At 41.9% G+C, this 14,143-nt stretch overlaps 1 protein-coding gene across 2 annotated transcripts in view; it reads left to right on the forward strand.

Moving 5' to 3' along the window:
* The window catches only part of LOC140713902 (methylcytosine dioxygenase TET2-like), a 171,842-nt gene that overhangs the window by 145,519 nt on the left and 12,180 nt on the right, over positions 1–14,143 (forward strand). For both annotated transcript variants that reach the window (XM_073024564.1, XM_073024574.1), the window contains 2 exons: positions 3,357–3,494; positions 6,731–7,091. In XM_073024564.1, the coding sequence (XP_072880665.1) occupies positions 3,357–3,494; positions 6,731–7,091 (499 nt within the window). The remainder of the gene's footprint in view (positions 1–3,356; positions 3,495–6,730; positions 7,092–14,143) is intronic.

The following is a 14,143-nucleotide window of genomic DNA, read 5'->3' on the forward strand; positions in this document are numbered from 1 at the left end:
TCTTGGGGTCTGAGTCCATAGGACACTCAAAGCTGCTGGGCAGGTTGACTGTGTGATTAAGAAGGCATATGGTGCATTGGCCTTCATCAACTGTGGGATTGAGTTTAAGAGCCGAGAGGTAATGTTACAGCTTTATAGGACCTGGTCAGACCCCACTTGGAGTACTGTGCTCAGTTCTGGTCGCCTCACTGCAGGAAGGATGTGAAAACGATAGAAATGGTGCAGAGGAGATTTACAAGGATTTTGCCTGAATTGGGGAGCATGCCTTATGAGAATAGGTTGAGTGAACTCGGCCTTTCTCCTTGGAGCAAAGGAGGATGAGAGGTGACCTGACAGAGGTGTATAAGATGATGAGAGGCATTGATCACGTCAGTAGTCAGAGGCTGTTTCCCAGGGCTGAAATGACTAACATGAGAGGATATAGTTTTAAGGTGCTTGGAAGTAGGTACAGAGGAGATGTCAGGGGCAAGATTTTTATGCAGAGAGTGGTGAGTGCGTGGAATGGGCTGCTGTCGACAGTGGTGGAGGCGGATATGATAGGATCTTTTAAGAGATTCCTGGATAGGTACATGAAGCTTAGAAGAATAGAGGGCTATGGATAACCCTAGGTAATTTGTAAAGTAAGTACATGTTCGACACAGCATCATGGGCTGAAGGACCTGTATTGTGCTGTAGGTTTTCTATGTTTCTAAGATGAGCCAATAAAATATGGTTCCATTAAAGCCAGGTAAGTAATGACATCATGGAATGGATTGACTGCTGGAATTGGTTTTGGTAGCTGGAACGCCCAGTGCTGCAGTCAAAGGAGGTATTGAATTTAGAATCATGAAAAGTCACTTAGACACATCGTAACTTACAAATTTTCCAGACATAACTGATTTTCTAATAACTTATGAAATTGGCAGACCTTAGAGACATTGGTGCAAACTCTACAGCTTTTTGTAAGTGTTGTGTTTCTGTATACGCCAATTTGGAATCAATAACCTGGAAGACATCATGGTCAGCTGACCAAGAAGTTTGTAGGGTCGTTAAACAGGGTAAGTTCTCAGCTATGGGAGAGGCAGGTATAAGAACTTGATACATGAGACTGGATGGCACTTGAGGCTTAATTCACATAAACAACAATCTGCTAAAATTGGGCAATGTATTGGCATAAAATCCTTAGATTCATTCTTCATGCGTGTCTTTGACTTTGTTTTAAGAATGTTGAAGGTGTAAGTTAGGGCATGCAATGAATAGTAATGAATGTTGGTGAAAAGAGTGACCTTGGGGTTCAAGTCCATTGTTCCATGAGCGTGGGCAACATAAGTAGATAGGGCAATGAAGAAATCGTATAGTATGCTTAACTGCACAGACTGGGTCTTAGAGTATTCAAGTGGTTACCTTGTGTTGCAACTTTACAAAAATCTTGTTAGACCACACTTGGAGTATTGTGTGGAGTTCTGATTGTCACACTACTACAGTTGCTGTGATGAGAGTGCAGAGGAGATTCATTTGGATATTGGCTAGAATTGAGTAGATACAGAGAGACTAGGTAGGTTGGGTTTGTTTAACCTGGAATGAGAGGCTGAGAGATGATCCAAGGCAGTTCTTTATAACAGGAATAAGGTAAGGGGAAGGAATCTTTTTTTAAAGGCGATCTGAAGGTTAAGTTGCATACACAGAGAGTGGTTGATTTCTCCAACCTGCTGCCAGAGGAGACAGTAGAGTCAAATTATCAAAATTTTGGTTGAAGCAGGAAAGTTAGGAACTGGAGGAAAAGTTTCTTCTGAGTTGAACAATGTGGAACGCCAATATACTTAGAAGGTTACAGAGCCAGAGTAAATTAAAAAGAATGCATGAAGGGGCGAGACTGTGAAGGGATTTGCAAACAAAGGGAATTCTAAAAATGAGACAATCCTTATCCAGGAGACAGCATAGGTCAGCAAATCCAGGGATGACGAATGATTGGAGCATCTTGGAATTAAGTGGTGTTTTCAGTGACTTCAAGTGTATAGGTAGAAATAGAGAGCAAGCCAGGGGTGCATTGGAATAGAGGTAGAGAACAAGTGGATGATTGTTTCAGCAGCTAATGAGCTGAGGCAGGAACAGACTCTGAAATTGCCACAGAGGATGAAATCGGTGGCTCAGATATAATAAGGTTATGAACAGTTTGGTTGAGTCTCAGTGAGAGCTGGGTGAAGGTTGGAATTAATTTCTTCTGAATGGTTTTTAGTGGGGACCAAATACAACACCTAGCAGCCAGGATTTCCAGGAAAATTGTAGTTAAACAATTCGACAAATCGGAGAGCAGCAGTTGGAAGGTGGGTGAGGTAGATGTGGGGTCATTGGTGCAGGAGTGAAAAATAATGCTTTGATTTCAGACGTTGCCAAAGCACAGTGTGTGAATGAGATAAATGAGACAGGTGGGGGCAAAGACAGATCTCTAGGGAGCAGTTGAAAGCTGTACTGTCTTCTCTCGTCAGGCAGTTTTAAGAGTTTCTGTATCTGACCACAATAATCGTCTGAAATTTGCGCTGCTTACCTATGGTCAACTTTTGTTTTTGGAAATCGCAATAAAATAATAACTTGATTTCTATGTCATTTTCCTACTTTGACCTGTAAGTTTATTAACTTTTTCACACAACAAAAATGGTAGAAATGTAGCTTAGAAAAGAAAAAAATCTGGTTGTCTGGATTGGCTGAGTCTACATTTATAGCAGAGAGAAAACCTAATTGCTTAAAGTGCCCGTCATATTAGGTCTATCCAGTCTCAGACCACAGATTAATTGGTTTAATTTGGTACCTTATTCAATACCTTCTTCTACCGGAAATTATGTTGGTGTTCCAGTCTAATTGTGCTTTCATAGTTGCTGGTGATTACTGCTTTCAATTGCTGAAGAAGGAGCGATATCAAATGGCCAGCTCCCTCCCACAGTGTAATGTCCCACTTAAAGCACCAGAAGGACCTTATGTACATACGTATCAGTGGAGCCAAAAAGTAGAGGCACATTCCTGAGCAGGAGCTTCAGGATTCTGGATTTTTTAAGCAACTCATTCCCAGTTTAATGAAAGGCAATGTGTTCTAATTGGCACATGCTCCAGTGAATTCAGAGTTGTGCATTTATAGAAACTTGTAGCTGGATCAATGAAAACAAACTTGTCTGTCTTTCTGAAATAAGAATATCGTCAATTCCAGGCCATAATGAAAGTCACTTTTACTGTTCCACACCACCTCTTGTGCGACGTATTGCTGATGTTGCTACCAGCCAATATAACCATGGAGAATTACAAATGGAACTATGGCGGGGAAGTTTCACTCTATGTAATAGTGTTTAATTGCTGAAGACTAATGCTTGATTTTTTAAAATTTGTAGGTGGAATTCGAACAGCGAGCACCAGATTGTCGTCTTGGCCAAGCAGAGGGCCACCCATTCTCAGGAGTGACTGCTTGTGTTGATTTTTGTGCCCATGCTCACAGAGATTTGCATAACATGCAGAACGGTAGCACTGTGGTATGTACTAATCCTGCTCTTGACTATAGGAGACCTCCTACAATGTTCACATGCAATTCATTGGCTTGCAATCAAACCTGGCACATTCAGTTTACCATCATGTAATGCGAACATTTATGAAACCAATCAGCTGCATCATTATTGAACAAAGAGATGAATCAGCCAGATCCAATTTGATCATTTTCCCATCACTGAATCATCTGCAATTACCTTGTAGCATGTTGAGCACCTTTACTGACACAAACATCTTCAGCAAAACCAGCACTTTCACCCGCATCTTACCCAACAGTGACACAGCGGGAAGTAGGCCTTTCTGACCCTTTGAGTCCTGCCGCCCTGACCCTAACCTAATCACAGGACAATTTACAATGACCAGCTAACTTACTCAGTACTTCTTTGGTCTGTGGGCAGAAACCGAAGAACGAGGAGAAAAATCACGCCTTCCACAGGGAGGGCATAGGGATACTCCTTGCAGAACAGCACTGTAATTGAATTCCAAACTCTGGAACACCCTGAGTTGTAATATCATCACACTAACCACCAGGCTACCGTGACATTCTTCCTTTGCGGATGTTTCTTCCAGTGCTCCACTTCCCTCCCAAATTCCAAAAGAGCAGGGAGCAGCCTCTGTAATTCTCCCTGGGTGTGTGGATGTACTTGGGAAGAGGATGGGAATGTGTTTGTGTGGGATTAGTGTAAATGGGTGTTTGATGGTAGCATGGACTCTGCCAGTTCAGACACCTACACCAGTCTTAACTCCGGCATCAATCCAAAAATCTGCAATAATCAAAACAGCTAGAATGGACGTAACTTCCTGCCCCAGCAGTCACCAACAACAAGCTAGTCATCCGTGTCCCCTGCACCAACAAAAGCACCTACAGCAGCCCAAAACTTTCAATAAGGACAAATACCCAACTGAGACAATAACTGGCACCACTTCAGATAATCTGCATTAGCCAAACTCCCACACTAATACAAATATCATCAGCAACACACAACACAGTCACCAGCAACCAGTCATCTGCACCAATAATCAATTTGCCTACTCTTAAAACTTGCAGCAACACAAATACCCCTACCAACATAAATATATGCACCATCAGATAAATGGATAAAGATAAACATTGGCAACAGTTCAGACATCTGCACCTATTCGGACACTGGGATCTGTCTAAACACAGACTGCAATCCAAACATCTGCACTTGTGCAACCTTCTGTACCAAGTGAAGTACATTCAATATCCAGACATCTACATTGCTCCAGGCCATATACTATTCTGCATTCCACACGCCCACACCTCTCCACATGCCCATGTCTTCAAAGACCTGCCTTAATTTGTTCCCTATTATACTGTATTGGTAGAAATTTTGACCGACTAAGTATTTGGCTATCTCAGAAACATTGTCTCTGGTCCATATTCCTAAGGCAGAGATTTTGACTCATTGCCTGGCATCTGTGTGAAACTGAGCCAGTCCACACACAAACTGGGAATAATGTGCCCTAGTAATGAACTATGCCTCAACTCTGTTAGGATAGCCAGTCTGTACCTTTGTCACAATGCTCAGTTCCAGTGTACCGAAATCCCAAATGTGCATTTAATTAAACTTGGCATTTTAAGCTGACTGTACAACATATTCCTGGCTGTCCTCCCTATCGTACTGGAGCACTAGTTTACATAATTTTCTCTTCATCAGTTATTCCTGTTCTTGCTAACTACCGCTGGTTCCCAGTCAAGCAATGTCTGCAGCATCCTTCAGTTCAGTTGTTCCAGCATTGATGCATCTGTCTTAAACTCTGAAATCTCTTCCATAAAACTCGTCAAAGATCTTTCCTCCTCTGATGCTCATTCCTACCCTTCTCTTTAATGATTCCTCAGAAATCTAATGTGTCAGGCTATCTCTGATAGAGCAACTGTGAAGTGTTTTGTTGTATTTAAGAGTGCTCTATAAATACTAGTTATTATTGATGTTACAGACGAGGATGTTTTCAGGAGAGAGAATGTTAAAGGAGGATGTAAATAATTTCTAATCGATATTTTCTACTGCTTGCCAGTGCTGTTATGAGGAAGGTAACAAATGCTACAACTTCCCCCAGAGCAGAGTTACCTAAATTGTTGCTGTGTTATCATTGATCAGAACTCTGCCATGTTGTTAAATTTTGTGGTTGTTTCAATTGTATGAACTCATTTGAATCTACTTGTGCAAAAAATATATAAAACCAAAGTTCCTTGTCATGTAATCTCATAGAAGCTGCAACAGAATGATCTGGATGATAATGTGGTAAATTGGATCAGCAAATTTGCTGATGATACAAAGACTGGAGGTGTAGTGGACAGTGAGGAAGATTTTCAAAGCTTGCAGAGGGATTTGGACCAACTGGAAAAATGGACTGAAAAATGGCAGATGGAGTTTAATACAGACAAGTGTGAGATATTGCACTTTGGAAGGAAAAACCAAGGTAGAACATACAAGGTAAATGGTAGGGCACTGAGGAGTGCAGTAGAACAGAGGGATCTTGGAATATAGATACAAAATTCCCTAAATGTGGCGTCACAGGTAGATAGGGTAGTAAAGAGAGCTTTTGGTACATTGGCCTTAAATCAAAGTATTGAGTATAAGAGTTGGAATGTAATGGTGAGGTTGTATAAGGCATTGGTGAGGCCAAATTTGGAGTATTGTGTGCAGTTTTGGTCACCGAATTACAGGAAGGATATTAATAAGGTTGAAAGAGTGCAGAGGAGGTTTACAAGGATGTTGCTGGGACTTGAGAAACTGAGTTACAGAGAAAGGTTGAATAGGTTGGGACTTTATTCCCTGGAGCGTAGAAGAATGAGGGGAAATTTGATAGAGGTGTATAAAATTATGATGGGTATAGATAGAGTGAATGTAAGCAGACTTTTTCCACTGAAGCTAGGGGGAGAAAAAAAAGAGAGGACTTGGATTAAGGGTGAATGGGGAAAGGTTTAAAGGGAACATTGGGGGGGGGGGCTTCTTAACACAGAGAGTGGTGAGAGTGTGGAACGAGCTGCCAGATGAAGTGGTAAATGCGGGCTCACTTTTAACATTTAAGAAAAACTTGGACAGGTACATGGATGGGAGGTGTATGGAGGGATACTGTCAGACTTTTCCACTGTGAAACCCAGATTCTTTTTGCATATGTGCCTTGCATGATTTAAGTTCAGCTAATTTATTGAAAAATATATATTGAATAAATTCTCTTTTATTGGTATACTTAGGTTTGCACACTTACCAAAGAGGACAATCGAGTTATTGGCCAAATTCCAGAGGATGAACAGCTTCATGTGCTGCCTTTGTACAAAATTTCTTCTACTGATGAGTTTGGTAGTGTGGAAGGTCAAGAAGAAAAGATCAAGCAAGGTGCTATTCAAGTGCTGACCTCTTTTCGTCGTGTGGTGAGAATGTTGGCTCGTCCAGCCAAGTCTGGAAGGCAGAAGAAGGAATCCAGGAAGGCTGGGCGGCTCTTGAATCAGGAAAACAACACTGCAAAAGCCGAGAAGAGTCATTCAACTACAGCACGGTCACATCAGGCCAGCTCAGAAAACACAGCTTTCAAACAGCAGTTGCCAAGTAAATTAGGTAAAGCCAGTTCTTGAACTTGTAGCCACACCTTCAACATCCTGCTGAATCAGTAGTTTAAACATCAGCTGCCCTCATCTCCCATTTGACAGCCAGATGTTTGATTGGAACAAAACCAGGAAATGCTAAAGTAAATGCGGCATTATCTGTGGAGGTAGAAACAGAGTTAATATTTCAGGTTTATGGCCTTAATCAGAACAGGGAAATAGTTCTAATTAAAACTAATATTAAGTTGAAGAAGAGGAGAGGCAGGAGTAGAGAGAGGAAAGGATGGGATGAAGGTCAAGAGAGATTGAGTGATGCAACTGGCAATGGCTCCTTCTGAAACAGAATAGGTCTAAGGGAGCTGTAAGAGGAATAGAATGAATCGTAAATCAGATAGAGATCAGAATGAGAGATTAATAGAGAGCTCGTAATAAGTCAAAGCCATGAATTCAAGCGATCAGCACTGTACAGGGTATTGGTAAATGACAATGCTCTGGTCTTTGGATGACATGAAACTTAAGATTACTTTGCCCTCTTGGATAAATATTTAAAAAGTCACACAACACACTATCCTGGCTGATCTTTATCCTGGAAGTGACTAGTAGATTGGAAATATTATTGCTTATTTATTATTTTTATCCTTCTGCTTCTTTTCTCAGCAGTTCCTCAGGATTAAGGATGACTTCTCTCCACGCTAGTTCAGTGGGTTCTGAGGTAGCTCATAGGGCTAATCTAATGGGCCTGACTCTGCCGAGGAAAGGAGGAGTGCGAGAGGTGGGTGGGTAGTTTGTGAAGTGATGCACTTCTTACACCCTTTTCGCTGAGTTTCGCTGAATTCCTATTGATGAGATTCAAGTTTATGCAAATACCAAGTTTTCCTTCTCCATTTTGAAGGGGGTGAGAAGGTTATATTTTTTTCAAAGAGATTTTGAAAGTGTTCTTGAATGGCTTCATCTATTCTCCTAGTAATCACTTGTCATGAGAGAGCAGGGAACCTGGTTCAAGAATTTGATTTAATCCAGTTCCTCCCTATAACTGAAATGCTCCAATCCCGGTACCCTCTCCAGGACAATCACATCATTCCTTTAGTTTACTATTTATGTCCTACACTTCTGTGACACCCCAAAATACATTGGCTTGCACTTATCAGGAGTAAACTTCATCTATCATTGCTCCGCCCAAATTTCTAATGAATGAATGTTATGCTGTAGCCTAAGACAGTTCTCCTCACTATAACACCAGCCATTTTCATGTCATCTGCAAACTTGATCATAACTGGAAGCTTGATCTTCCAGTGTACACTCACACAAGCCTGATTTGTGATGATAGGTTGATGGTTAAGGATGTAATATTCTTGGTTCTAGAGTGGAGGCTATGTCGGTTGTATGGTTTTCTATTCTATTAGAATCTTCAGTAAAGTGGAAAGCTTGGTGAGTTGCATAGAGTCATAGAAAACTACAACACAGAAATAGGCCCTTTGGCCCATCTAGTCCACCCCAAACCATTCAAACTGCCTAGTCCCATCAACCTGCACCCAGACCATAGCCCTCTAAACCCCTTTGATCTATGTACTGATCCAAACTTCCCTTAAACATTAAAATTGAAATTGTGTTCACCACTTGCACTAGCAGCTCGCTTCACACACTCTCACCACCTCCGGCTAAAAAGGTTCCCCCTCATGTTCCCCTTAAACGTGTCACCTTTCATCCTTAATCTGTGACCTCTAGTTGCAGTCTCACACAAAGTCAGTGAAAAAGCCTGCTTGCGTGTACCCAATCTATACCCTCTATCAAATCTTCCCTTAATTTTCTACATTCCAGGGAATAAAGTTCTAGCCTATTCAATCTTTACTTGTAATTCAGGTCCTTCAGTCCTAGCAGCATTCTTGTAAATTTTCTCTGTATTCTTTCAGCCTTTGTTTACAACTAACCTAAAGAAATCTGCACACAGTACTCCAAATTAAGCCTCACCAATGTCTTATAAAACTTCAACATAACATCCTATCTTCTGTACTCAGTAATTTGATCTATGGAAGTCAACGTCCCAAGCTTTCTTTATGACCCTATCTTCCAATGACGCAATTTTCAATGAATTATGGACCTGTACAGTAGTCCCAGATCCCTTTGTTCTACTACACAAAATGCCCTACCGTTCACTGTGTAAGACACCTCACACTTGTCTGCGTTAAATTCCATCTGCGATTTTTCAGCCCATTTTTCCAGCTGGCCCAGATCTTGTTGCAACCTTTGATTGTCTATTACACCCCCAAATCTTGATTTCATCTGCAAATATGCTGATCCAGTTAACCACATTGTCATCCAGATCATTGATATAAATGACAAACAACAGATGCAGCACCGATCCCTGCGGCACTCCACTAATCACAGACCTCCAGTCAGAGAGGCAACCCTCTACCACCACTCCCTGGCATCTTCCACAAAGCTAATGTCTAATCCAGTATACTACCTCATCTTGAATGCTGAGCGACTGAATCTTCTTAATCAATCTTCCATGCAGGACCTTGTCAGCTGCCTTGCTGACAACATCCACTGACTTGTCTTCATCAATTTTCATGGTAACTTCCTCGAAAAACTCTATAACAAGAGTTCCCAACCTTTGTTATGCCATGGATGAATACCATTAAGCAGGGAATCCATGGACCCAGGTTGAGAATGCTTGCTCTATACCATTGATGAGGTGTGACCTACCACACAAAAAGCCATGCTGACTATCCCTAATCAATCCATGTCTTTCCAAATACTCATATATGTAGTCTCTTAGAATACCTTCCAGTAACTTTTCCACTACTGATGACAGGCTCAGTGACCTATAATTTCCTGGTTTATTTTTAGAGCCTTTCTTAAACAGTGGAAGAACGATAGCTGTCCTCCAATCCTCCTGTACCTCACCTGTTGCTAAGGATGTCTTAGATAGCTCTGCTAGGGCCCCAACAATTTCTGCACAGGATCTGAGGGAACACCTTGTCTACCCTAATCTGCCTCAAGACAGCAAACACCACCTCCTCTGTAATTTGTACAGAGTACATGAAGTCAATGCTGCTTTGCCTCATTTCTGTAGACTCTGTGTCCATCTCCTGAGTAAATATAGATGCAAAAAAATACACTTAACATCTCCCCCATCTCTTTTGGCTCCATGCATAGATTACCATTCTGATCTTTCAGAGGGTCAATTTTATAATCCTTTTGCTCTTAACATATGTGTACAATCCCTTCCGATTCTCCTTCATCTTGTCTGCTGGAGCAACCTCATGCCTTCTTTTAGCCCTCCTGATTTCTTTCTTAAGTGTTCTGGTGCATTTTTTATACTCCATAAGTACCTCATTTGTTCCTACTTGCTTATACCTGCCATGCACCTCCTTTTTCTTAAGCAGAGCCTCAATATTTTGTAAAAACCAAGGTTCCCTAAACTTGTTAATCTTGCCTTTTATTCTGACAGGAACACATAAGGTTTGTACTCTCAAAGTTTTACTTTCGAAGTCTCCCACTTACCAAATGCACCTTTGCCAGAAGCATCCATTTTTGCCAGATCATTTCTAATGCCATCAGCATTGGCCTTTCAGTTTACAGTCTCAACCTGCGGACCTGACATTTTTTCCATAATCACCTTGAAACTAATGAGATTGTGATCACTAGGTGCAAACAATCCCCCTTCACAAACTTCTATCACCTGCCTTGTCTCATTCCCTAATAGGAGAACACATAGGGTTGCTCTTGTCCTCACCTACCATGCCACCAGCCTCCACGTCCAGCACATATTTCTCTGAAATCTCCACCACGTCCAACAGGATCCCACCACCAAGCACAGCTTTCCCTCCCTCCTCACCTATCCACACACTTACTGCTTTCCGCAGGGATCACTCCCTACGTGACTCCGTTGTCCAATCATCCCTCCCACTGATATCCCTCTTGGCACTTATCTTTTTATCCTTGCAAGCAGAACAAGTGCTACACCTGCCCCTACAGCTCCTCCCTCACTACCATTCAGGGCCCTAAACAGTCCTTCCAGGTGAGGTGACATTTCACCTGTGAGTCTGTTGGGGTCATATACTGTGTTCAGTGTTCCTGGTGTGGCCTCCTGTATAACGTAGAGACCTAACGTAGATTAGGAGACCGTTTCGCCAAGTATTTATGCTCCATCCACCAGAACAAGCAGAATCTCTCAGTGGCCACCCATTTTAATTCCACTTCCCATTTCTATATGTCTATCCATGGCCTCCTCCACTATTGTGCCGAGGTTGGAGGAACAATACCATATATTCTGTTTGCATAGCTTCCAACCTGATGGCATGAACATCGATTTCTCAAACTTCTGATAATGCCTCCCAACAACCCCCCACCTTCACCATTTCCCAACTTTTCCCTCCCTCACTTTATCTCCTTGCCTACCCATCGGTTCCCTCTGGTGCTCCTCCCTCCATTTTCTTTCTTCCATGGCCTTCTGACTCTTTCACCAACTTCCCAGCTCTTTACTTCATCCCTCCCCCTCCAAGTTTCACCTATTTACCTGTTTCTCTCTCTCCCCCCCCCCCACCTTTTAAATCTATTCCTCAGCTTTTTTTTCTCCAGTCTTGACGAAGAGATTTGGCCTTTTTTTCCATAGATGCTGCCTGGCCTGCTGAGTTCCTCCAGTATTTTGTGTGTGTCTTATTCCCTAGTAGGAGATTTGGTATCACACTCGCTCTAGTTGGGACTTCTGTGTACCGATTAAGGAAACTTTCCTGAACACATTTGACAAACTCTATCCCATCTAGACATTTTGCACTAAGGGACTCTCAGTCAATATGTGGAAAGTTAAAATCACCTATTATCATACAGTTGAGGAAAGTGTTGGGGTAGCAATATAGCCTTTCTTGACCCTAGTCTGCACTGGGATTGTGATATTGTTTAAAATGACAGTTTGTTGTGTTAGCAGATGTGAGGTGGAGTCAAATTTCTGTGGTAGCCAAGTTTGAGATGAATGATCTACAGCCCTTTAAATTACAATGTCAAAGACTTATGAGGTCAAAAATGACCAATTATAGTGGTTGAACCCCTGTTCAAAAAGGGCACCAATCTGTCTAAATAGACTTACTTTCCTTCATTCTCTGTTTAGTAATCAATTGGTTATCAGGCAAAAACTTGAGGAATGTCTGGATTGGAAGAGCCTAATTAAAATAAATCAACATGGCTTTAAAGTGGGACTAAAATTGACAGAGCAGATTTTAGGAAACACTTTAGAGAGACAGCAGAAAAGACTTACTGAAATTATCCTAAAAATTGTTCTCCCTGGAGCAGGGAAGGTTGTAATGTGAAGAGACCTAAAATCATAAAGCATATAGATGGAGTAGGTGGAAAGAAGTTGTACTCATTAACAGCAGGGTATATAACCAGTAAATACAGGATAAAGAGGATTGCTAAAACAACCAAGAACAATGTAAGGTGAAACCACTCGACACAGGCAGTAGTAGATTTTTCTTGTATGAAACCAAATGGAAATGGCAGTATGTTAGGTTTACTATTCTGTAACCATTCTCTGATACTATAAAATCAAATCACCCTACAGTTCAAACCCAAGGAGTCTAAACTGGAACTAATTCCTCTTACAACAGAAGCATCCAGCTGCTGGTCTTGGACTTACTGAGTCGTACAGGAACAGGCCCATTTGCTCATCACAGCCATGCTGAACATTTTGCCACTTACACTATTCCAGCTTGTCCACTTTCCAGTCATGCCTTGCCTATTTAAGTGCCAACCTAAATGCCTTGTAAATGATTCTGCCACCTTCCATGACAGGAAGCTCCAGATATCGACCATTTTCTGTGCAAAAATATTCTGATAATCTAACCAGAGTTTTGTAAAATTGCAACATGAAGTCCCAATTCATACATTTTGTGTTTCACCTACGCTCTGCCCACCACAACAGACAGGATCTCCTGGTTGCCACTCACTTCAACTCTCCTTCATGTTCCCATTCGGATATGTCCATACATGGCCTCCTCTACTCCCATGATGAGGCCAAACTCAGGTTGGAGGAGCAACACCTCATATATTGTCTGGGTAGTCTCCAGCCCCTTGGTATGAACATTGAGTTCTCCAACTTCCGGTAATTCCCTCCCTCTCCCTTCCCCCATCCCACCTTCACTCTGTCTCCTCTTCTAGCTGCCTATCACCTCTCATGACTCTGCCTTCTTCTACTACCCATAGTGCTTTCCCCTTAGATTCCTTCTTCACCTCTCCTGCCTATCCCCTCCCTGCTTCCCCTCCCCCTCCCCTTGATCTTTCCTCTGATTGGATTTTCACCCTCCCTCCACCTTCTTTATAGGGCCCCTGCCCCCCTCCTTCTTTAGTCCTGATGAAAGGTCTCGACCCGAAACGTTGACTGCTTCTTTCAACAGATGCTGCCCGACCTGCTGAGTTCATCCAGCTTGTTTGTACATCTTGTGTTTCAGAAGTATGCTGTGTACCTTCTACACAACCCTATCTACCTTTATTGCCATTTTCAGTGAGCTGGCAATTTTAATCCAAATTCTTTGTTCATCAGCATTCCTTAGCAGGCTAAAATTTATCTTTATACCTATTTGACTTCCATAAAATGCATCACCTTGCACTCGAGACTAAATTCCATCTGCCGATACTCAGCTCAACTTTCCATCTGATGATATCCTCTTGTGGCTTTATACCAACTTCCTCATCATTCACAGCACCACAAGTTTTGATGTCATCTGTAACCTACTAATCTATGATTAGACTATGAAAACAAGGGTGTAAGACTGAGGCTTTATAAGGCACTGGTCAGACTGCATATGGAATATTCTGATTATAGTTCTGGGCCCCATATTTAAGAAACTATGAGCTGGAGAGGGTCCAAAGGAGGCTTATGAGAATGATCCTGTGAATGAGAGAGTTGACATATGGGAGCATTTGATGGCTCTGTACTCGCTGACATTTACAAGAATAAGGGTAAATCTCACTGAAACCTACCAAATATTGTAAAGCCTGGACAGAGTGGATGTGGGGAAGATGTATCCACTAATTGGAGTGTATCTAGCACCTTTGGACACAAGCTCA

This window comes from Hemitrygon akajei, chromosome 2 (genome assembly GCF_048418815.1).
Source record: "Hemitrygon akajei chromosome 2, sHemAka1.3, whole genome shotgun sequence".
In the NCBI taxonomy this organism is placed as follows: Eukaryota; Metazoa; Chordata; class Chondrichthyes; order Myliobatiformes; family Dasyatidae; genus Hemitrygon; species Hemitrygon akajei.